This window comes from Vulpes vulpes, chromosome 2, assembly GCF_048418805.1.
Source record: "Vulpes vulpes isolate BD-2025 chromosome 2, VulVul3, whole genome shotgun sequence".
NCBI classification, from domain to species: domain Eukaryota; kingdom Metazoa; phylum Chordata; class Mammalia; order Carnivora; family Canidae; genus Vulpes; species Vulpes vulpes.
Window position 1 is genome coordinate 157,705,604 of NC_132781.1, and position 26,488 is coordinate 157,732,091.

Genomic DNA, 26,488 nt, shown 5'->3' on the forward strand with positions numbered 1-26,488 from the left:
AGAATCAAATGTAAATTACATGTTGTAATTTTTGAAAATCGGTTATTTAAATGATATATGATAAATGGTATGTGTCTGAACTAATTTATTTTATATTCCTATTCTCGGTGAGACTTACTGATTTGAAAATATTTTTTATTAATGCTCACTTTTTTAAGTGGCCCTACTCACCCCAGATTCATTCTCACCTTGAGTCTACTTCATGTCTAAAGCACCACACACGCACACACACACACACACACACTCACACACACACTCAGAAAACCAGAGTTGTGCAGGGACTCTGTTCTGAAAGCACTGATAGAATTCAATGTAGGGGAAATTATAGCTAACAAAAAAATGACCTGAGATCTCTGAGGAGAGACATTGCTTTATTTTGTGGCTTTTTTGTAACCCTCAAATTCAGAGCACCATAGCTGCATGGAAAGTGATCCTGTTGTCCTTAGCGTTTGGATGCAATGCCCTGCATTTTTTTTTTTTTTTTTTTAAGGAAACATTTTTTTTCTAATTATTTTGAAGGGGAGAGAGACATTTCCAGTAAGAGGGGGAAGAGAGGGCCTGGCGTAATAGCTGACCGGGGAAGCGGAGCTGCCCAGGCCCAGGCCTCCTGTCATGTCCCTTCAGCATCCGTCTCAGAAAGCCCACCGTCTGGGGAGCAGGAGACATAGTAGAAGGAGTGTTCTTGTCCTTCCTTGTGCAATTCTTGTTGCTTACTAAGATGAACAATAGCTGCAGTTTTTTCAACCAACTCTACTAGGATTTCATGGCCATTTTTGATTCCCATAAAGTGGCTAAGTGAAAATGAAGAGTTTCCTCTTAGCTCTGAAAAACCGATATTTTACTCAGATTTCTGACGCTGAAAAGATACCGTCCTTGTCCCAGAATCTGAAGACATTTTAAGGTGAAAGTGCCATTAGATACTTCACAAGTTCCATTTCACCTGTGTAATTGTATGGACAGATTACAAGAATCATCTTTCAGTATTGTTTTCTTGAATCAGTGACTGGTTTTAAAACCCATCGTGTTTAGTTTGTCTAGCTTTCATCCAGTGAACTACTTTGCTAGGTAGTTTATAAGTGAAGTTGACCAGATCCCTTTGGTCTTTGGGAGGAGGTTAAATTCTCTCTTAGATGTGATGTATCTCCCATTAGGTGGAAAGTGTGTTTGTCCTTAGAAGGAACCCCAGAGAATTCATTTATATTAATGATTTCTGTGCTATTTGTTCTTGTTGTGATTAATAGTAATCCTCTCTTTTCCTTCCCCTCTCCTGCTGCCTCTTTCCTTTTCCTCCCGTCCTTTCTGAATTATTAAATTGGCCTATATATTTTTTCCTTGCTTCCCCCCCCCCCTTTTTTTTTAATTTTATGATCTGCTCTACTCTGTGTTCCCCACTTGCTTGGGTTCCATGTTGCTAGTTTTTATGTTCGCACGCTCATTATCACCCTTTTTTGTACTTCAAATCCCAGCAGCTGCCCAGCCAGGTCCCTGAGCACAGCCCTGTGGTTTATGGGACTGTGGAGAGCACTCATCTTGCTGCCAGCACCCCTGTCACTGCAGCTAGCGATCAGAAGCAAGGTTTGTATATAACTGTCGTCTTTCCTATTTTTTTTTTAAATTAAATATATTGCACTCAGTATTTAAGGGCAGGAGTGAAACATTTGAGGATTATTTAGATATCCACTTGTAAACAAAGTGTCAAGATGGAAAATAAAGTGTTCTACTTTTAGGAAAGTAAAATAGGGTTGATTAGTAAAATTTTTCCCTATATTTAATTAATACCTCACTATTGATACATATTTATAGGTAAAACCTAATTCGCTTGAAACTGGTTTTGTTTTTTGGTGGTGATGAGAACAAGGTTGAGGAAATAAATCAAATTATATATTCCTTTACAAGAATAACACAGTTTTATTTATATATTTATATATTTAACATGTGTATCTTGCTATTTTTAAAGGCATGAAATATTTCTTCATGTAAATTTGGCTTCTGTGGCTTCAGTTCTCTAGTACTGAGTTTATCCTGGTTCCATCATGCACTAGTATTTGGTCTTAATGAGTCATTATGCTGTGTGTCTTCATCATACTGAGGGCTCTACTCCCATTTACCTAGCAAGTGTAAAATGCTTGTTGAAATAAACACACATCGCCTTTTGAATTATAAATAGAAAACTCTAAGGGAAAGCTCATGTCAGAAAATGGGATATCACAGCCTTTCTTTGTTATGTAGTTGGACCTTAATCAGAATTGGGAAACAGTTCTTATTAGGCACAGGGAAAGCATAGAACTCGGAGCCTGCTTTTACAACGTTCCTGACTTCATTATAAGAGTGAATAGAAAGCATATGTGATTTCAAATTTTTTGAATTATTCATTCCTCCAGATGCCTTCATATGTGATGTTAGTTAGTAAATGTACTTTCTAAAAATTATTCTTTAAAAGGTACTTGGGAATTGGCACATAACCTAAGCAATATTATATATTATTGGGTGTTTTTTTTTTTTTTTTTTTACAGATTTTCACATTTAGAAACATATGTTTGATTTCAGGATTCTAGAGCATACAAAGATAATAGGTTTTTTTCCCCTTTAGTATTGAGGAACCTAGTAAACTTGAATAGAGACACATCCTATATTTTGTTTTTTTAAGATTGTTCCAAACCAAAAAATAGATAACAAACCGTAACCTGCCATCCTTCTAAAAGTTGCTCTGTCAGATACTTGAGCAGTACTCAGACATAAAGACTCATGCATACTTTGAGTTAAATTTTTTAACATGAAAGCCATTCACCTTGCAGCAGTGCACGTGGTGTAGGTATTGTGGAAGATCACTTTCTGCCTCCAGTGATAGAGCACTTTTCGATCAAAAGTCAGAATATTTTCAGAGTAAAGAATAATTTTCAAGGTATTCTCTTCAAAACATTATTGTTTACAACTGTGCCAACTAATCTTTTTTGCTAGTTAAAATTATGATAAGCACATTGAATACTTACCATCCAAAGAGGCCTCATGATGTATCCATCCTATATGCAAACTTCAGCTGGAACACAATATAGAGAATTCATAAGATGTCTTAATATGATAGCTGTGCTCTGCTATGATTTTTAGATTATGAAACTACTCCATTTTGCCATCTTTAGGCCTTGATTTCCATTAGGAAGAATACAGAACTCTTAATTTTTTATGCTTAGTAGAAATTTGAATAATAAACATTCCACATTGATGTTCGATGTAGATATGAGTGCATTGAAAATGTTTTCAGTTTCCTTGATGGAAAGAAAAACTTGAATTTTAAATATATTTCATAGTGCTTATAACTAACTCTGGGGGACTTCTGCCCTTTCCCTCTTAGTACCAGTTACTTTCCAGAAAACTCAGTTAACTATGTTTCTAATTGTGCCCATAGCTAACGAACATATAGAATAGTTTTCAGAGTAATTTTTAAACCAAATGTGTGTAAGCTCAAATAACATTAGAAAGGGCTCACCAATTTTCAGAAGAATTTTTTACAGTTAAAAAATTTTAAAAGTTTCTTTACATTCCTTTTGAAATTAAAGTAAGATGCAAAAATATACTGTTTTAAAGAATGCTGGATTACCCTCAGAAATAATAGACTCTGCATTCTAGGTTGGTTGGTTTTTCTCTCAATGTAAATGTGAGTTTTAATTGGGTAACAGTATCTCATGTTAGCTCCAAAGTCTCCTGCCAGCTTGCTTCACCTAAACACTTCTTTTTCCATGTACCTTTGTTTTTTTCCTCCTGAACTGGAAAAATGTGGGATTTGGTCATCTTATTGGTCAGACTTAATCTATAAAACACTCATTTTCCCCTTCTGTAAAATAGGAACATAATAGTTTCTATCCCAGCAGTGATTGCAAGAATTAAAGGATATGGTGTCTGGCCTGATTACTACCATATGAGAAGTGCTTAGTAAACTTTAGCTACCATTATTACACTTCTGGTTTTCTCAGAGTTTATAATATGAACAGCTGAAATGTACATGAACATTATGTTGCCAGACAAATACGACATTTCCCATTTGTTTGGTACTTTATAAAGATATAAAGACACAGGGAAGACCTTCATTGTGGTGAGTAGAGAGAAAGCCATTGAATGTTGAGTGAATTTAAAATCATCAGTGGGCATTAATGATGTCTAGACACAACTTGATTGTTGACATTGTTTGAGTAGGTACATTCAGCCCAGTGTGTGGAGGACATGATATGGACAGTGAAATACAAATAAAAGTTATTTGTGCCTTAGTGCCTTTCGAAAGCACTTAGTATAGAGTAGGTATTCAATGAATGATATTCTGTTGTAATTCAACCATTTATAGCAATGTTGTTCAGCTGGGGCTCCCCTGGCATTTAGGATAGGACTGTTCTCTGTCAAGTGAGACACGGTCCCGTAAGTTGCAGGATGCTTACTTTCCATTCCTGGTATCTGCCCAGGAAATGATAGTATCACCTTCTCAATCACAGGAGACTCCTGACAACCAAAAGGCATCCATCTGGGCAGTTGGTTCCACTGCCATTTGAGAATAAAGGGAGCAGTTTGTCCTTATAAATATGGCATTTATTGTAAAAACTTGGATAAGTAGAAAGAAAAAAAATATCTCTTGTCTCATTATCTAGAGCCACTGTTAGTAAATTTAATTCCCGACTTTCCCATATGCATATGTTAGTAGTGTCTGTGTGTGTGTGTGTGTGTGTGTGTGTATATTACCAAATTAGGCTTATGCTGTACATAAAGTTTTGTGCCCTGCTTTTTAAAAAACATCTTTTATTATAAATAAATAACTTTCCAAATCCTTTTTTCTTTTAAAAGCCTATTTTATATGATCCCATTATATACCATTATATGGCCCAGGCTATTATTTCTTTAATAAATCCCTCATGTTAGACACTTAGTCTATTTCTATTTTTAATTGCTATTATAAAGTGTTAATATAAATAACCTTAAATCTTCCAGACCTATATATTTGCTCACTCTTGCATGATTATTTCTTTAAAAAAATTCTTAAAGATGGAGTTCCCACAATTTCCTAGAGATGACCAAATGGTAGAAATATTTATAATGCAGTATCTTAGATTTCAAACTATCATGGTTTTGCAAAGCATACTCTTAATAGTAAAAGTTCTTAGATAAAATCAGTGTTCTTTATGTTTATTTAGATTTACTGTAGTATACTTTTCAGCTTTTTGTATTAAAACTTGAATGAATTAAAGGAGTTTAATTTCAGAATGAGGACCTCTCAAGTTTTTTTTTGTTTGTTTCTTATTTCTTCATGTTAGATTTTTCTCAAGAATATGTAGAAATTTATATAGTTCTGGGTCTGCTTTTGTTTTTTAGTATCAGAAATTTTACTGTTCAAATTAATAATAGAATTGACATACTCTTACTAGGTTATTAATATGAGAATTACTTTTTACTATTTAATGCTTCTAGTTTTCATGTAGTGTTTATAAAGGGTGTTGTTATCCTGGTGTGCTTTCATGTAATGTAGGTGACCCATGTGGCAGTTACTCCAGTGATTTGGAAATTATGAGTGGTATTTTAATAGATGCATATTTATCATATATATCTTACATATTTATAACAAATAGGCAGATTTCTTTGAAATCTGACAACTAAATCTGAGGGATTTGACAGAGAGCCTAATCTTACTTCTCTTGTACAGTAAATAAAGTTCAATTTAAGAAGCACTAATCTCAACACCCATAAATTAAAATAAATTTTAAGACCAAGAACAATAATTAATGAATGATGAATGATGAATTATATTAAAGGATGAATTATCCTTTAACAACTTAATGGTAATATTTACCATCTGTTTCTCTGATTAACAAGCATATTTTCTATCACAAACTGAAATACAATAATTTATTGTGAAGACTTATTTTCACTAATGGATAAAGATTTCACATAAAGTGAAGTCTCTTTCACTTTAGACTATCTTTTAGTAGTGCTTAAAATTCTTGTTTGCATTTGATGAACATGCCCATCAGTGTCTGTTTTTCCAGTGGAGCCTGTCATGCTGCAGAAGCACCAGGCTGAATCTCCTTTCGCTTTATCCTCCCAGGAATGAATTAACCTATCAGTTTACCTAGAATTTTAGAATATGGAAATTTATGTTTCTGGTTTACCTTTATTGTGATTATCAGTTTCTCTTGCGCTCATTCTTTTTCATCTATACACAGATAAGCATATTACACATTCTCAAATATTTCAGGTATATATATTATGTTTCTTTTTTATTGGACTTGATTATCTGAATATTAACTTGGTTTCTCCTTGAGGAATGTTTTTTACAAGATAAATTTTTATTTTTATGTTTTCACATTATTTCTGGCTATATACATGCATCTTTTGAAAAAGGAAAGCTAAATATTTTTATTGTGTATAATGGTTTAATCTACTCTTATTTGTTCTTGAGCTTTTCTGCCATTATAGTGTATCCTTGGTAGAAAAATCTTCTATAGGGAGATAGGTACAGTAGAAATAAAAGTCTCTACTTAAAAAAAAAGTCCCATTTCTGGAACGGTTTAGCTTCAGTTTTGATGAACTTTGCCATTGTATTTTTTTTCATAGAATTATTTGGTTAATTGTTGATTCTTTCTTTAACTCCATAATAAACTATATTCATTGGTGACCAATTAACACAGGTATAACTAGAAAATATGACAGTGTTTTTGGAGTGGCAGAAGAAGTCTAATAATTTGGTCTGTCTTCTGTTGCCCATGATTTTGGGTAAGAGATGAAAAGAACTGGCCCAAAATACTATAGTATAATCTCTGATCCAAGAATTATTCTTAAACTCTTTTTGTTTTTTCTTCCCTAGAAGAGAAGCCAAAACCCGATCCAGTGTTAAAGTCTCCTTCCCCAGTCCTTAGGCTAGTCTTTAGTGGAGAGAAGAAAGAACAAGCGGGCCAGACATCGGAGACAACTACAGTGGAATCCATGCCAGAACTTCCTCTGCCTCCATCACCTACCACTGTTTCTCCACTTGCTCGAAGTACAATTGCTTCCCCCACCTCGGCTGCTCTTAGTAGCCAGCCAATATTCGCCTCTGCTGTAGATGACCGGTGTGAATTCTCCTCCTCAAAAGAAGACACAGTTCCTATACCCAGCCCCATATCTTGCGCAGAGACATCAGATCCATCACCAATAGATGTAATTGATGATGATATATGCAAGAAATCTTGTAGTGTAGCACCTAATGATATTCCACTGATTTCTAGTACTAATCTAATTAATGAAATGAATGGAGTTAGTGAAACATTACCAGCCACAGAGAGCATTGTGGAAATAGTAAAACAGGAGGTGTTGCCATTGACTCTTGAATTGGAGATTCTGGAAAATGCTCCAGAGGAAATGAAAGTGGAGTGTGTCCCAGCTCCCGTTACCCCTTCCACAGTTCCTTCCTTTTCTCCATCTCCTCCAACTCCTCCAGCTCCTCCTCTTCCCACACCAGCCATTGTTCCTGCTGCTGCCACTAATATTGGTACTGCTGGTGTTCCCACCACAGTCCAGAGGGTCTTAGAAGAGGATGAGAGCTTAAGAACTTGCCTTAGTGAAGATGCAAAAGAGATTCAGAACAAAATAGAGGTAGAAGCAGACGGGCAAACAGAAGAGATTTTGGATGCTCAGAACCTAAGTTCAAGAAAGAGCCCCAGCCCAGGTAAGCTGTTGTGCCATTAATTATTTTATGCTTGCTGAACATGAAAAAGAAGCAGTGTTTGAGTTATTTTTTAATTGGCTACTTTCCTTGACTTCCAGAAACATCAAATGAATGCTGACATTCGTAGTCTGATTTCTTCAATGGTGTGTTTATGTTTTAGTGCAGCCTGCAAAAGAGTTACTCCATTGTCTAAAAATGCAAATGAAATTTCAAATATACAAAATGCCTCCAAGGTATATGTCACTGTACATGTGTTTTTTGTTTTTCTTTTTTCTTTTTCCTTTTTTTTTTTTTTTTTTTTTTTTGCCTCGTTCATATGAATCAGTTCCTCAGTGGTTAATTTTGTCATTTTGGGGCTGGAAACCAATTAAAACAAGCATACTGTCCTTAATCTTCTCAAAATTTTAGAACCCAATCAATCCTAAACTTAAAGGAATTCATCTCTTCTTTAATCTGGGATTTAGAAAAATAGCAATCACAACAGTTGTTGTTTATAACTACTTCTGAAAAATGTAAGTGCTTTCTCTGATTAACTCACAGAAAAGTTTAATGCTCTTCATTTTTTGCTTTTACCCTTTAATAATTTTATCATTAATATTAAAGTATTCTTCCCAGTTCAAAATTATTTAATTATTTAATGTAGCATCACCTAGAATCTTAGGAACTAACCATTGGATTTTTATAATTTTTTTTTAAGATTGTATTTATTTGAGAAAGACTGAGAGAGTGCACAAGCGGGGAGGGTGGGGCAGAGGATAGAGGGAGAGGGAGAAGCAGAAGCAGACCCTCTGCTAAGCAGGAATCCTGATGCATGGGGGCTTGATCCCAGGACCCTGAAATCATGACCTGAGCTGAAGGCAGATGCTTATCTGACTGAGCCACCCAGGTGCCCCCACCTTTTTTTAGAGATGGAAGGAGAGAGAGTACAAGTGAATTGGCGTTGGGGGGTGGGCAGAGGGAGATGGAGAGAGAGCGAATCTTTTTTTTTTTTTTTTTTAATTTTTATTTATGATAGTCACACACACAGAGAGAGAGAGGGGGGCAGAGACATAGGCAGAGGGAGAAGCATGCCCCATGCACCGGGAGCCCGATGTGGGATTTGATCCCGGGTCTCCAGGATCGCGCCCTGGGCCAAAGGCAGGCGCCAAACCGCTGCACCACCCAGGGATCCCGAGAGAGAGAATCTTAAACAGGCTCCACACCCATCACAGAGCCCGACCCAGGAGTTTGATCTCATTACCCTGAGATCATGATGAGCAGAAATCAAGAGTCAGATGCTTAACTGACTGAACCACCCAAGTGCCCCTGAATTTTATAATTTTAATCAAAAATTATCTGAGGCCTATCAGAGTCAGTAGCCCACAAGAATATGGCTTTTAACAAGTCAGCATAGATCATCTGATGCAGTAGTGCCCCACACAGTATAATTTGCTCTCACTATACCTCGCAGGTTAAATTATACAATTAGAGAATTATGTGCTCCCCCAGCATTTATTCTAGAAATGGAGTGGATGGGAAGGTTTTAGTCACCAACATCCTTGGTGTTTGTCTTTTTTGAGCTATCTAATGGATAGTGAAACTTAATCAAAAACCTGATTCCTACTTTTAAGGTTTAACTTTCCCATACAGCTCAGTTCTTGAGGCAGTTTCCTCCTGAATATCTTAGGGGAGTTGTCTGGTTTCCTGGAACAATAGAACATCTAGTTCAACCTGGTATAACAGTGCAAGGTGTGGTGGGGACAGGGAGTAATGTTTCATAAATGATTGTAAATCACCTGTTCTTTGAGATGGGCCTCTATCAAGTTAGTATATTCACAGTGTCATCACTGTTTTAGGAATCTTCTTTCTTGGTGGGGTGATGACCTCGGACTTTATGAAAAAACAATTTGGACATGACTATAGATGAAAGCCCTCCAAGGAACACTCCTTTGTTGGAGAACAATAGTTTGACCTTTCACTGTCTCCTTTCACATACTCACCTGTGAATTGTTAGCCAACAGCTCGTGATGTGGTAGTTCCACAGTTAGGAGAAGCTATTGAAGACAAATGTTTAAAAAAACAAATAACAGAAAGACAAAGTAATCATAGGGAACCTCACGTGGTGCTCAATCCCTGCTGAAAGGCAGATGCTTAACTGAATGAGCCACCCAGTCACCCCTCAAGTTCTTTTATATGCTGCAGATTGAGCCCACCAGACACCTGATCGTGGAATGTACTAACAGAACAGACTCAAGTGCCAAGCCTTCTGGCAAGCCCCTTGTACAATCTCTCATCTCCATATGATATACACTTTCCTACTATTTATAGTAGTTCATTTCTTTGCAACATGATCTCAAAAGTTTCATTCATTGGATATTGAGTCATACATGTCTCCATGAATAGACATGGATTCTTTGTTTAGAATTTAGCCCACTTTTCCCGAGACTTACTCATTTACTTCCAAAAGAAACCATTGCGCTTACCTGCTTCCAGACAGAGTAATCCAGACAGTTTAGGGGGAATGCTTTACTCTATCGGACAAGAGAACTCTTTCCAGGATAACGTAGTCTTGCTAAAAGCACTTTCATTTTCCGGTGCTGACCTTTACCTTGCACACTGTAGTCTTTTTTTTTTTTTTAAGAAAAAATTTTATTTATTCATGAGAGACACAAGCAGAGGGAGAAGCAGGTGCCCTACAGGAAGCCTGATGTGGAACTTGGTCCTGGAACTTGGATCATGCCCCGAGCTGAAGGCAGACAGACACTCATCCGCTGAGCCACCCAGGCATCCTGCGCATGGTAGTCTTGAGAACTGTTTCTCAATGGCCCCCAGCCTTTTATGACTTGCCTTTTATAAAATCCTATCCTTAGCCCAGCCCTCTGCACCCTCAGCACATGACCTTATATCTTTGTTTAGAATATTGAGTGCATTAAGTATGCCTTTTTTTTAGCCTTCTGCTATAGCTACCAACCTGACTCCATCCAAACTTTCATTGGAGTTTATTAGTTTAATTAGTTTATTAGTTGTCCCTTGCAGTCTCCTATATATTCACTGCCTTCCCAGTGACTTCTTTGTCATCATTAATCTGCTGAAGTCTATCTCATAGTGAAAACACTCCCTTAATCCTACACATCCATTTAGCTGTCATTGAAACTCTCCTTACCTTGTCTCACTCAGGCTTCCCAAGAATAGTCTATCATTTCTTCTCCTCTCTTCACTATTCAACTTATATCATCTGCTTTTTGCTCCCAGCTTGCTATTTTATGGTCTTTTCACCACATGTAACACTACTCATTGCTTTCTCTTTTTATTTCTATAGTAAGATTTATTGCATATAATTTCTTTGCAATTAAATTCATCCCCTTTAGCATTCATTTCTGTGAATTTTGACAGACATATAAAGTCATATAATTGCTACCACAGTCAAAATACGGAACAGTGCAATCACCAAGAGAATTCCCTTATATTTGGATCATGTTCTAATACTGTTACCATTTAACACATTCTTCAGGGTTGATTTCATCTATTCTGATGGTAGATGGCTCCCAGTGGTATATGCAGGTAACTTGCAAGTTTTTTGTCCCCATCCTCAACTTCTTTTCTCAGTTTCTGTCTTCTGTTTCCTTGTGCCTGCCAAATCTCCATTTGGGAATACCAGAGCCATCTCTAATTTAACATGTCCCCTATTGAACTAATCACCTAGTTCCCTAAACCTGTTCCTTTATCTCAGTTAGTGGCACTGGCTTTATAAGCTAAAATCGTGAAGCCACTGTTGATGGACTTATTCCTTGAATTACTTATCTTTCATGTAAATCATTTAAACAAGGTTCTCAGGGATCCCTGGGTGGCTCAGTGGTTTGGCGCCTGCCTTTGGCCCAGGGCATGATCCTGGAGTCCCGGGATCAAGTCCCGCGTCCAGCTCCCTGCAGGGAGCCTGCTTCTCCCTCTGCTGTGTCTCTGCTTCTCTCTCTCTCTCTCTGTGTCTCATGAATAAATAAAAAAATAAAATCTTTAAAAAAAAATAAACAAGGTTCTCTGATTTTACCTGATGCAGTTGTTGAATTTGTCCTCTCCTCTTCATTTCCTGCTCTCATTGCCTTAGGACCTCTCAAGTACCTGGCATGTCCAGTTTTGCTCCCCTTCAGGTTCATTCTCCTCCAAACAGTCATCTCTTTAAAGCATAGATCTGACTTTACCACTCCTTTTTCTTTTTTTTTTTTTTAAGACTTATTTATTTATTCATTCAGAGAGATTGAGAGAGAGAGGCAGAGACACAGGCAGAGGGAGAAACAGGCTCCATGCAGGGAGCCCGACGTGGGACTCGATCCCGGGTCTCCAGGATCACACACCCTGGGCTGCAGGTGGCGCTAAACCGCTGCACCACTGGGGCTGCCCCACCACTCCTTTTTCATATCTCTACTTAAACCCTTTAGGATGTTGGGTGACATTGCGGGACATTCACCTTTCAAACAAACTCTACCCTTCTACTCTTTACTACAAGATCTTCATTATATTTAGTTGTAGTAGCAGTTTTCTGAATATTTATGCATAGGACTTGAATGTTACTTTTTGTGTATTTGGTTAATCTCAATACTATCAGTAAAGTGTAGTGGTCAAGACAACAGAGTCACACACTCCAGCACCTTAGCCTTTCCCCTGTCTCTGTGAACATGGACCAGTTTCTTAACCTCTGAATCTGTTTTCTTGTCCAGAATTTAAAGATGATAATTGTATTTACTTCATAAAGTTACAATGAACATAAAATGTGATATATGTAAGGCACTTAGTACAGTGTCTGACATATAATAAGCACTGTAAATATTAAATATTATTAATACTTCTATTTTCAGCTAGTGTTAAGGGACCAAATGTTCCCTTTTTGTTTTTTGTTTTTGTTTTTGTTTTTGTTTTTTCAAATCTTCCCTTTGAACTGTACTAATACTATATGGAATAAATGGGTGTCATTATCGCTGTCCTTAGGAATTTATATTCCAAAGAAGAGAAGCTCAACAAAATGATACCATCTCAAAAGTTCTTCATTAAATCTTGAGTATGAAATGGTATAAAGTCTCTCACAGTAATCCCTTATGTGTGTATAACTTGAGTAGAGGCTTTTGTGCCCATGTCATTTAACCTTCACAGTGGTTAGACACATCTTACAGTGACCTTTGCTGTCATTTGGAAGGGAGGAGGTATGCTTAGAACAGCGAATTTTAAGGAAAATATGTACCATTGAAGAGCTTTAGGCATGCGTTTAAGGAGAGGATACTAATAACATTATTAACTTCCTGTTTAGGTCATGAGTAGGAAAATTAGGAAGAAAGGCGGAGAGAAAAAAATGAATAGGATAGCCCTAAAGTGGAAACAACCTAAATGTTCATCAACTTACAAATGGATAAACAAATTGGGGGGGTTGATGTATATATATATATACAGAATATTATTTTGCCATGGAAAGCCATAATGTATGGATACATGCTACAACATGGATAAACCATGAAAACATCATACTAAGTGGAGAAGTCACAAAAGACCACATATCAGTGATTCCATTTATGTGAAATATCCAGAATAGGCAAATTCTTAGAGACACAAAGTAGAATCATAGTTGTCAGAGGTTGAGGAGAGTGGAGAGGGAGTGCTTGGGCATAGGCTTTCTTTTTGGGATGATGAAAATGTCTCAAGTTAGATAGTGGTGATCGTTCCACAACTCTATGAATATGCTATTGTGAGATAATAGGAAAATATATATGTATATATATTTTTTAATTTTTATTTATTTATGATAGAGAGAGAGAGAGAGGCAGAGACACAGGTAGAGGGAGAAGCAGGCTCCATGCACCGGGAGCCTGACGTGGGATTCGATCCCGGGTCTCCAGGATCGCACCCTGGGCCAAAGGCAGGCGCCAAACCGCTGCGCCACCCAGGGATCCCCTATATATGTATATTTTTAAGAATTTATTTGAGAAAGTGAGCAAGTGAGAGAGAGAGCACATGAGCAGGGGCGTGGGGAAAGAAGAGAAGCAGACTCCCTGTTAAGCAGGGAGCCTGATGCAGGGCTCAATCTCAGGATCCTGAGATCATGACCTGAGCTGAAGGCAGATACTTAACAGACTGAGCCACCCACGTGCCCCAGTAGAAAAAATATATTACTCTCTGACCCCTGTTACTGGCACAGAGCTCCTAAAACCCATGTAATTTACTAAATAAGGACACTAGGAGCATCTCTTGTTCTAATATTGATCTTTTACCTCCACTGATGACACAAGGCTCCTAAAAGCTTTGTAAAATTGTAAGTGATAGCACTAAGATCGTCTTAGTCTATTGGTGACTCTAGGTGGGCTCCTGGATGGGGGCTGGTAACCCAGAAGGACCAAGTCATTGGAAGTTTGGAATTTGTAACCCCATCCCCCATCATCCTGAGAGAAGAGAGGGGATACAAAGAGATTTAGTGTTTGATCATGCCTGTGTAAGGAAGCCTCCATAAAATTTCAGGGGTATGGGGTTTCCGAGAGCTTCCAGGCAGGTAAACGTGTCCATGCCAGTAGTGAGTAATGTACTACAACTCCAGGGATGGAAGCTTCTACACTTGAGACCCACCCAGACCTTGCCCTATCTATCCCTTCATCTGGATTTTCATCTGATCCTTTATCATATCTTTTAATAAACTGGTAAATGCAAGTACATGTCTCCCTGAGTTCTGTGAGCTGCTCTAGGAAATTAATCAAACCTGAGGAGAGGATAGTCATTGGAACTTCTGATCTATACTGATCAGTCACCTGGCTTTCAACTGGCATCTGAAGTAGGAGTGAAAAGAACAGTCTTGTGGGAACTAAGCCCTAACCTGTGGGATCTGACGCTATCTTCAGGTTGATAGTGTTTGAATTGAGTTAAATCGTAGGACACCCATGGTGTCACAGAATTGCTTGTTATGGGGGGGAACCTACATATTTGATGCTAAATGTCAGAAGTGGGGACAACTCGGTTGCTCAGCCATTGAGTGCCTGCCTTTGGCTCAGGGTGTGATCCTGGCCCAGGAATCGAGTCCTGCATCAGGCTCCCTACATGGAGCCTACTTCTCCCTCTGCCTCTCTTTCTGTGTGTCATGAATAAATAAAATCTTTAAAAAAAAAAAAAAAAAAAGTCAAGTGAAGCGTTCCAAGTGGTAAAGGAAACACACAATAGGGAATAACTGACTTTTTCCCTACAAAGAGAAGTGAAAAGACTGAAGCTTTTTCATTACAGTTATAAACAAGTAAATTGTATACTTTAAAAAGGTAGACTTTATAGTATCTTAACTATTTCTCAATAAAGCTACTATTTTTTAAAAAATGAATAGGACTTCAAGCATATATAACGATTTGTCAGAGACATCAGCTTAAGAACTTAATGCTAAAAACACTGGAGCTTGAATTGAATCCAGTTAGGGAAGTTACAGCTTAGAAATTTAAATCCTATGGGATCCCTGGGTGGCGCAGCGGTTTGGCGCCTGCCTTTGGCCCAGGGCACGATCCTGGAGACCCGGGATCGAATCCCACATCGGGCTCCCGGTACATGGAGCCTGCTTCTCCCTCTGACTGTGTCTCTGCCTCTCTCTCTCTCTCTGTGTGACTATCATAAATAAATTAAAAAAAAAAATTAAAAAAAAAATAAAAAAAAAAAATTTAAATCCTAGATTTCAACAAAAACATAATCAACAGTACCAGATATGGAGGAATGTTGAGGTACAACCAAAAGCCATACTGTCTTTTGATGTATTTTATGTCTGAATATGTATTATTTTTACTCTTACTGTTTTACTAGTAGCTACATCTTACCTAAGTTTGAGAGGGTATTCTCAGCTAGGTAGTGAATGCACCACTGTAGTAGCCATTCTAGGGGCATTGTTTGATGTCACAAATACAGAACCCGTGACTGGGCTGTGGGAGCAATGTCAGTATTTATGGATGAAACACATAAGGAATATGTGTTTTAGAAATAATGATTCTGCATTTCCTTAGTTCTTAGTTAGCTTAGTTCTTGCATATTTTTGCCTCAGTTGAGCCACCCTCGGTAAGTCCTCCTACAGGTTGGCCTTTCTTGTCCTTCCAGCTCTCCATCCCATTCATTTGTCCACCCAGCTATTCAATCCCCTTACCTTTCTAGTACATTTCATAGACTAGCAGATTATTATCCCAGCTATTGCAGCTCTCTCTCCTTTGAGACTTCTCTTGGAAACTCTCCAGTAAAGTCTTCCAGAGAAGATAGGTTCTGGCTATATCTGTCCAAGAGTTGTATAGACAATTGCTTCAAAGGTCTAAGATCAAGACTCTGGAGTTAGCCTTCAGCTAAGGTTCTGTGTTAATCCTCATCTCTCCCTAATTTTATGTTGTTTTGGCCAGTCCTTCACACCTGTTTAATAGGTGCTAATTCCCACATCATTGCTTTGATGCTCTCTTCTCAGCCTACCCTATGCTAAACTTCTGACAATTCTTTCAGTATGCCTTTTTTTTTTTCAGTATGCCTTTCTTCACAAAGTTTTCCATTTTGATAATTCCTTGACTCTTAACACCTAAATATAATTCTATCAGTTCACAGTATTTGGGAACTCAATGATCAGAAGGACAGATGTGTAAATCTAGGGATGGGTAAGGTGAAGAAATGAGGAAGCACATGTGTTAGTGTGTGTGGTTTTTTTTTTGTTTGTTTAAGATTTTATTTATTCATGAGAGACACAGAGAGAGGCAGACACAGGCAGAGGGAGAAGCAGGATCCATGCAGTGAGCCCGATGCGGAACTCCACCTCAGGTCTCCAAGATCATGCCCTTGGCTGAAGGCTGCGCTCAACCACTTAGCCACCAGGGCTGCACTAGAGTGTGTTTTATTGCCCATAGTGGCTCCTCCAGATTAAGGTTTCAGTAGTCTTGGGCACTTGCAAAGCACTGGCAGTGTGGTCTCACTGATGATCAAATGGAAGTTTTTTTTTTTTTTAATCCAGTTTTTTTGTATATTCATGTAATTGAGCCTTAGCGTTGTATTTAGAGGTGACAGGCATTGAGTAAACAGAAAGATAGCTATTTGTGTTACAGTCTATTGTCTAATTATCCATTTGTGCTGTAGTGATTGACATTTCTTCATCAGTTGCTGGACTTATCTTCAGTTGCAGGCTATTTTGATTATGGTAGAAGGGATACAAAAGCATTTATTAAAATGCAGAAATATCTAGGTTCATGCAGAAAGAGCAGTAAAATACAATATAGACACTTAGAAAATATGCTAATGGTCTCATTGGAGTCATCTTTGCTCTTACTGCTGACAGAATTGCATAGTGCATTATTCTCTGCCTTTTGGGATCAAATCTTCTCCTTAAAGTCACTTTGCCATTTTATTTTCCTCAAGACTTGAGGTACTATGCCATAGTGGTGACAGACAAATGGTTTTTCACACTACCCTCCCTTGTTTAACTCCACATCCTCTCCTGCTAGAAAACAAAAGACTTCTTAACCAAAATGTAAATGAAATTGAAATTTAGCAGAGAAGGTGCAGGAACAAGGCAGAGTTAAGAGGCAGGATGTTATTTTGGGAAGACAAGTGTTTTGCAGTTACATCTATGTTTTAATTGTAGCTCCAGCCTTTACTGTTTATGGGGTTGGGGCAATTGAGTTAACCTGTCTGTATTTCAATTTTCTCATCTCTGAAATGGAAATAATATAATACTTCTTACTACACAGAAGGAGCTGAATTGGTGTTTATTGTTGTAGAGAAACATTAACTTTGAATTGAATTTTGATTGCAGGGCATTCATTCATAAACACATTTTCAGTGAGTGTCTACCATGGTTTAGACGTTATATTAAATGGTGGATATACAAAGGAGACCAATAAGATGCAGTCCTTATCGTCAAAGAACTGATAATAGAGTCTTAATTTGTGTCCATGTCTTTGATTGTGTACAATAGCAAAGGCACATTAAGTGGTAGTAAAATTTTTAGTGCTGGTGGGGCAGTAAATGGTCCTGTTGTTGACCAGAAGGTCTAAGCTAAAATCCTAGCTTTAATATGCTTCAGAAACTAGAGAAACATGTGGTTTTAAAGATTGTGAAGTAGATTGCTAGTAGTACATTTATACTCATCCAAGTAAATCCATTTTTTTTTTTTTTAAGTTCTGTTTATTTCAGTAATGTCTACACCCAGGATGGGACTCAAATTCACAACCCCTAGTTCAGGTGTCCCATACTCTTGACGAAGCCAGCCAGGTGCCCTCAACTGAAATCATTTAAAAATCTTTGGTTTTGAAAGTTGCATATTCATAAGTTTTTGAGTCATTGCCTTAATTTCAAAATAATTAAAATGTGTGTTTTCTTTCATGGTATTTTTTTTATATTGTTTGAAAAAAGCAACACATATTCATTAGAGGAAGTTCATTATAAAATTTTGAATTTTGTCTTCATAAAAAGAAACAGGACAGTATGTAAAAGGTTAACAACTTGTTTGCAGGGTATCTGTGAGTTTAAAAAAAAAAAAAAGCCAACAGCCTAATAGAAGATTGGGTTAAAAAAAAATCACAGAAAAGAAAGAACAAATAGCCAAAAAGAAAGAGCGAGAGAAGATGCTCATCCATTATTGAGTGTGGAAGTACATTTTTTAGCTGTAATATCAGTATCAAATCAAGTACCTGTAAGAAGGGAGGAAATACAACCCTCATGTATTTGTGTAAGTGTGAATTACTTTTAAATTTCTGATACTATGTCTGGCAAGAAAAATAGCAAAATCTCTTTCAAGAGGAATTCTACATATCTACTCTGGAATACTGTACAGCTAATATATGAATGAGATAGAACTGTTTGATAATCTGGAGAGAGTTTCATAACAAATTAAGGGAAAATAAAACTTTTTGCAAAATAACTTTTAGTATGACTCTATTTTTCTACTTAAAAATAGACGTATGTATTTGATTGTGATTATTTGTATGAGTCATTAAGGTGTGGCCGACTATGTATCAAAGAGTGTTAATGTTGTTTACCTCAGGCCACTAGAAATAGCTAGTTAGGGGAGGGGGATTATTACCTTTATATTTGCTTAAATTGATATTTTTGTCATTTAAAAAAAAGATAATAGATAAAAAGCGACAAAAGTTAGGAAAAGAGAAAAAGCCCTTGGAGTCCCATTGCTTGCATGTATAGATACATACTTCTTTTTTTTTTTTTTAGATATTTCTTTAACATAAATGGAGAATACTATACAAGCTATTTCAAAGTCTTTAAAAAACACTGTCGTTTTTTAGCAGGTTTGTAATTGATACATAGATATGCTTATGTTTTTTCTTTTGGAAACCACCCCCAGGCCATTTTAACACCTTTATTGAGGTGTCATTCACATAAAGTTCACATTTATATATATAAATATATACATGTATATATTGTATTAGTTTTGACATCTTTATATATGCTCATGAAACCATTACTAGCTCAAGGTAATGAATATCTTACCCCACAAAGTTTCCTCATACCTGTTTATAAATCCCTCTGAGCTGTACTACCCTCACTTCATTCCAACGGCAAGCACTCATCTACTTCCTGTCACTGTAAATTGGTTTGCATTTATTAGAATGTTATATAAATGAAATCAGAAAGTATAAATTTTGGGACGCCTGGGTGGTTCAGCGGTTTTAGCACCTGCCTTTGGCCCAGGATGTGATTCTGGAGTCCCAGGATCAAGTCCTATATCATGCTTCCTGCATGGAGCTTGCTTCTCCCTCTGCCTGTGTCTCTGCCTCTCTCTCTCTCTCTCTTTCTCTCTGTCTCTCATGAATAAATAAATAAAATCTATTGATAGACACTTGAGTTTGGAGCTATTAGAACAGAGTTCTGTGAACATCTGTGTACAGATCTTTTTATGGATATATTTTGTCTTTTGAGTAAATACGAGTAGAATGTCTTGGTTCCATGTAATGCATATTTTAACTTTTTAAGAAATTGTAAACCATTTTCCAGATACTTGTGCCATTTTACATCCCCACCAGTGCTGTATGAGAATTTCATACAGGCTGTCTTTTCTCTGGTGAATTTTCTTAACACCTTTACCCACAATATGTTATATATATTATATGTGGGTTGATTTCTGGATTCTCTGTTTTTCCATTGATTGATCTAGTTGTTCTTTCTTGATGCCACACTGTTAAGATTTCTTTTTAAAAGATTTTATTTATTTATTCATGAGAGACAGAGACAGAGAAGCAGAGACATAGGCAGAGGGAGAAGCAGGCTCCATGCAAGGAGCCCGAGGTGGGACTCAATCCCAGAACTCCGGGATCACGACCTGAGCCAAAGGCAGACACTCAACTGCTGAGTCACCCAGGCGTCCCCGCACTGTTATGATTTTTGAGGTTTCTAGTCATATAGTATGACGTCCTCCAACTTTATTATTCTTTTTCAAAATTGTTTTGGCAATTCTTGTCTTTTGCTTTTTGTTAATTTAATTTCCTGCATTTTAATTAAGTTTTTATCTTAATTCCAGTATAGTTAAAACTATGTTAATTTTAGAATCAGTTTTCCCTACAAATTTTTTTCTACAAAACCTGTTAGTTGGGGCATCTGGCTAGCTCAGTCAGTAGAGCTTATGACTCGATCTCATTCAAGTCCAATGTTGCATAGAGCTTACTCTTACAAAAAAGGCTGTTGGAATTTGATTTGGTTTGTGTTGAATTCAGTTGATAGAGTTGACATCTTACAATATTGAGTCTTCTGACCTAGGAAAATGGCATATTTTCACAGTTTGTCTTCTTTAATTCTCTCAGCAATGTTTTGAAGGTTTTAACGTACAAGTCTTTGGTAATTTTGTCAAATTTTTATCTTTAGATGCTATTATAAGTGGTAATTTTCATTCCAATTTTTAATTTTTATTACTAGTATATGGAAATACAGTAGAGTTTTCTTTTAGTCTCTTATATTGCAATCCTGCTGAATTTCATTTACTAGTTTTATTAACATTTTTTGTGCTAGAGATTTCATTGGATTTTCTATGTAAGTACTTACGTCATTCCTGAACAAAGACAATTCTATTTCATTTCTAACAGAGGGGCACCTTTTATTTCTTTTTCTTGACTTCTTGCCCTAGCTAGTATCTTCAATATATTATTGACTGAAAGTGGTGAAAGTACACATTCTTGTCTTAGTCTCAATCACAGAAAGAAAGCATTCAATCTTTCACCATTTTAAAAAAAGATTTTATTTCTTTATTCATGAGAGACAGAGAGAGAGAAAGGCAGAGACCCAGGCCAAGGGAGATGCAGGCTCCACACAAGGAGCCCAATGTGTGACTCAGTCCCAAGACTCGGAGATAAGGCCCTGAGCCGATGCTCAACCAGTGAGCCACCCAGGGTTTCCTCAATTTTTCACCGTTAATTATGGTGTTAATTGTAGGTTTTAAAATTATTTGGTTGAGGAAATTCTCTTTTATTCCTAATTTTCTGAGAGTCATTTCAATCAGGGAGAGAATTGAATTTTACCAAATGTTTGTCCTACTCATCTTGAGACAGTCATGGTTTTCTTTTGTTTACTACTTGCTTTATACTTGGTATTTAAATATTAGACCAACTTTGCTTTCCTGAAATATAATTTATCTCCGAGGTGGGGAGGGTTTTTTGTGGGGTTGCTTTTGTATTGTTGAATTTGGTTTGCTACAATTTTATTTAGTTTTTTTGGGGGGGCATCTTAAGTTAATGAAGGATATTGCGCTGTGGTTTTCTGGTAATTTTCATATCTGGGCATCTGGGTAATGTTGACGTCATAGAATGAAATTAGTAAGTAGTCCCTCCCTCCTCTTCAATATTCTAGAAAAGTTTGTATAGAATTGATATTGTTTCTTCCTCAAATGATGAGTAGAACTAATGAGGTTATGGGAAAAGTATGTTCCAAAATGAGCAGAAAATGAGCCAATCAAAACTGATTTATAACTGACATAGCTGTTAGAATTTGCAGACAAAATTGTTATTAAGTTATTATAACTGCATTTCACATGTGCAAAAAGTACTGACATCCATCCATGGCATAATTAGAGAAATAATTGATAGAAGCAGTAGACAGAAATTAGACTATAGAAGACTTTGGTAGCACAGTCAACCAACTTGACCTAATTGACACAAAACACTCAAACAGGGACGTCTGGGTGGCTCAGTGGTTGAGCATCTGCCTTTGGCTCAGGGGCGTGATCCCAGGAGTGGGATGGAGTCCCACATCAGGCTTCCTGCGAGGAGCCTGCTTCTCCTTCTGCCTGTGTCTCTGCCTCTCTCTCTCTTTCTCTGTCTCTCATGAATAAATAAATACAATCTTTAAAAAAAATAAAATAAAAAGACACTCAAACAACAGATACATGAGTGCAAATGGCAGATTTACCAAAACTGACCATGTTATGACTTACAAACAACTTTTGATCAGAAGATTCAAGTCAAAGCATGTATGTTCTCTGACCACAATGCAATTAAACTGGAAATGAGTAAGAAAAATATCTCTGGAAAATCCCCCAAATATTCAGAAACTAAATTACACGCTTCTGTATAACCCAAGGATAAAAGGGGAAGTCAAAGGGAAAAAAGTATTTTCAACTGAATGGAAATGAAAACCCAAAAGAAAATTCTATGCTGCTATTCATTCCTATTGGTGTTTAACAAATCACCACAAACCTATTGGCTAAAAGACAACACAAATTTATTATATCATAATTTGGGAGGTCCGAAGTCCAAAATTAGTTTCATTGGACTAAACTTGAGATAGCAACAAGAATGTATTTTTTTCTGGAGACTGGGAGATATTTTATTCCCATGCTTTTTCAACATCTTTTAGAGGCTACTTACATTCACCTTGACTCTAGTCTTTTCTTCATGTTCAAAGCCAGCAGCATAACATCTACAAATGTCTCTGATTCTCTTGCTTCCTCCCACTTTTATGGACCCTTTTGATCACATTTGGTCCAGTAGGTTAATTGAAGATAAAAGTCTCACCATTTCAAGATCACTTAAGTTAATCACATCTGTAAACTCACTTTTGTCATGTAAGGTAATCTATTCATAATGTGCAGGGATTAGGGCATGGATATCTTTGGCAGTACATTGTTCTGCCTACTACACAGCTAATGTAATATTTAGGTGGCAGTTTACACCACTGAATGCACATATTAGGAAAGAAAAGTGGTCTTAAATGAATGAACTCAGCCATGTGAAGAAGCCGTTCAAATAAACTAGGTAATATCAATAAAGTCTGAAATCTAATGTAAAACATGGTGCCTATAGTTGATAACATCATATTGTATAATTGAAATTTACAAAGAGAAAAGAACTTAAGTTTCCTTACCACCACCACCTGGCCAATATATATCTGAGGTGATAGATATGTTAATGAACTAGATGAAATCTTTCTACAGTGTGTGCATATCTCAGATCACCACAATGTACACTCTAAATATCTTATTTTAGATGTCGATTATACCTCATAAAGCTGAGGTTTTTTTTAAAAGAGGAACAAATTACACCCAAAAGATTTAAGATAACAAATTTTAAAAACAGAAAACAAAACAATTAGGAAGAAAGATCAATACAATTAATAAAAATATTGAGAACATTAAAAATATTAACAAACCAAAATCTAAAAATGAACAAGTCAAAAAAAATAAAAAATTAAAATGAACAAGTCTATAATTTGACTCTTAACCTTGAAAGTGTGTAACGTTAAACCTGGAAGTAAAAACATTTATTTTTCAACTTTACATTTTTATTTTAATTCCAGTTAACCAGCAGTATGATATTAGTTTCAGATGTACAACGTAGTAATTCAACGTGGAAGTAAAAAGTTTTAAATTGTGTTATAGATATTATGTTTTTGGTAGAATTGAAGTCTAGAATTCCCATTTTGTTTTCTTTTTTGATTCTAGCACTAGACCATGGGCAGACTAGCTTATACTATTTAAATTTATGTGAAGATGTCGTAGAGCATTTTAACATATGATGGGAAGCATAATCACCAAGCCATCCATCCATTTTAAATACCCCTGAGAAGATGCTGGAAAACAATGATAGACTTACTCCCTAGTGATTTCTTTTGGTTGATATCTTTCAGTGACCCATCATTCTTATGTATTTGATTATCATTATTAGTTTTTCTAGTTCATGTACATCTCCATTGTAAAAACTTACCCTTCTCTCAACTGGGTTTTTTCTTTTTCTGCCCCAGTTTCTTAGATCATCAGATTTTCCTAGATTTTAATAAGCATCCATGGAAGAAAAAAAAGACATTAAGATCCCCAGCCTCAAGAAACTGGAGATAAAATTCTTGAATATGATGTAAACAGAATGATTTAATGCCAACTTTAGGAATTTAAAACCACAAAATCTAAAAAAAAGTCAATAAAATGTGGGAAAAAATGATAGGAAAGAGAAGAGATTAGAACTGAGTGTGAAAAAAAAAATAAAAATAAAAATAAAAAAAAATAAAAAAAAAAGAACTGAGTGTGAAGTGTGGGAATTCTGATTGGAAGTTCCATTATTGGAACATTCTACTCTTTATATTCAACCCTGTAACAATGTAAGGAGGCTCTTCCCTTACCAGTAGTGGGGTATCTATTCTTAATAAGTCTTCGTAGTGTTGTGTCTCTTTGGTCTGGAGACTCAGACTCTGAATACACTCATCTTAAATCTTAGAGCTAAGGAGTTCATGTTATATTCCAAAAGAATGGAGAGCTAGAAGGGAGACTTTTTATAATTCTTGGTCTCTTATCTGGGTGTTATGTGACCACAAGATCTTCAGCTGATTTGTGCCTTTTAGGCACTTAAACCATCTCATTCTTGTTACTGAATTGTGGAGGTAAAAATTGAAACCTCCTGCCAGTCCAGAAAATGCTCTTCACAAATGCAGAAAAGAAAGAAAATAGTTTTATTATTGAAGAAGCATTATGTCTGCAGTGAGCATCATAGGCAACCCACTAATGAGATTACAGATGAAGGAAATCCCACCCTTTCCTAAAGCCAAACAAATATAATTTATCACATACATGTTCCCAAGATAAAGGTAATTTGTCTTCCTGTAGCAGGACTGTACCAGCACCATTGCTGTTATATCTAGTTCATCCTTAATTCTCTTGGTAGTTGAGGTGTCCATCTGTTAGTTCAGTTGCCTTTATCCAGACGAGAAATTAAACTCCACATATACTTATGATGAGGTACTTGCCTAGAGGAAACTCCCATGATGACAAAGAGATGGTTCCCAGACTCTTAAGAAAAACATTCCTGAGTTATAAAGCTGCGAAAGAGTCTTCTTCAGCATTTAAAAAGATTTACACAAAAAAATAAAATAAAATAAAAAGATTTACACATATGTCACATAGATAGAGGAAGAATTTATGGTTACAAGTTTTCTTTAGGCAAAGATCTAAGAAAAGGGAAAGTAGAAAAGATCTTTTTCCTTTTTGGCATCAGAAAAAAAATTGAAATTTTATTAACGCTTAACAGTTTTCTGGGCACTTAACTTGATTACACTGGAGAAATAAGTAATAGAGAGTGATCTAGTAAAGATAAGCAAGTTTACCAACATGGTATCTTTACTGAATGTTGTTTTCAGATTTATATTACATAGCTAATAGAATATGTTAGGAGTAAAAATTTACCTCTCGTATGTAATCACCTCTTTGACGTTCTTTTAACCTTCGTGTAATGATGATGTTCCCACGTTTTTGTTTAAAACAAATGGTGTTAAAGAGCTCCGTGAGTTCCCCAAGTCCACTGTATATCAAAAAACATAGGTAAAATTCTAACATCTTTGGTAAGATTAACAGTTTTTAGAATTTATTTCAGGAGTATTTTTATAAAGAGCAGTCCTAAAATCTAGAACAAAATGCCTCCACTTCAATCATACAGGATTGAAACAATGAATAAAAATCAGTTTTAAAAGCTTCACCCTTTTATTTTCTTCCAATTTTAAATTATTACTATAATATTGAAGAACAGAGGAAAGCCTGCTATTGTTCAAATATTGTGGTCTAAGTCTTAACATAACACTTTTCCTTATATCCTTCCAAACTTAACGTAAGTATTTTACATGGTTATAAATGTAATAATGGGTCTAATTTTTTACTTTGCCCTTTCTTTTTTTTTTAACCTAATCTCTTTTTAAGCCTTTAGCCTAATCTCACTAGCCCAAAGCCAAATCTTTGCTACTAGAAGCAGCTCATAAAAATCCTAGCTGTGACTTGGTCCTGGTCAGTTGATTGACACTTCAGCAGTGTAATTCTATCTTAAATTGGACTTCCTACAGACTGGTCAAGAAGCTTTTCTTTCTTCCTCCTTACTCTTAAGTGACTTAATAAAAATCATGTACATCTAGCTCTTTGTAGTTCTTCACTGCCTATTATATTTTATCTTTCTTTCTTTTTAAATCAAATATCAGTCTGTGAACTTTTCTTTTACTGTTAATAAAAATGTAATACGTTAAACATAGAGGGATTTTGACTAAGTTGATTTGTTATGACAGTTCCTACCGAAAGATCAGAAGTATAAGGTTTACATTCGTGTTTGCAGTTCAGTTTAAAAAAAAAAAAAAGATTACAAAACTATATAGTGTACGTATACTTGTGTCTTTTAAATGCTGGCAAGAAATTCAGCCAGAGTATTCACAATATCTTAGAGATATTTTTACCAAATTGATATCTGTCTAAATTTTATAAGTGTTCTTCATTGGATGTATCTTACTTTTTTCCTAAGATTTTATTTATTTATTCATGAGAGACACACAGAGAGGCAGAGACAGGCAGAAGCAGGCTCCCTATGGGGAGCCAGATGCGGGACTTGATCCCAGTACCCGGATCATGCC

The 26,488-nt window shown here is 36.3% G+C and overlaps 1 protein-coding gene across 50 annotated transcripts in view; it reads left to right on the forward strand.

Moving 5' to 3' along the window:
* Positions 1-26,488, forward strand: part of EIF4G3 (eukaryotic translation initiation factor 4 gamma 3) — a 333,558-nt gene that overhangs the window by 217,625 nt on the left and 89,445 nt on the right. For 23 of the 50 annotated variants that reach the window (XM_072750897.1, XM_072750907.1, XM_072750899.1 and 20 more), the window contains 2 exons: positions 1,467-1,575; positions 6,839-7,678. In XM_072750897.1, coding sequence (XP_072606998.1) covers positions 1,467-1,575; positions 6,839-7,678 — 949 coding nt within the window. Of the gene's footprint in view, positions 1-1,415; positions 1,576-6,838; positions 7,679-26,488 lie in introns of all 50 variants that reach the window. The other 27 variants (XM_072750898.1, XM_072750908.1, XM_072750901.1 and 24 more) reach the window with 2 other exon arrangements.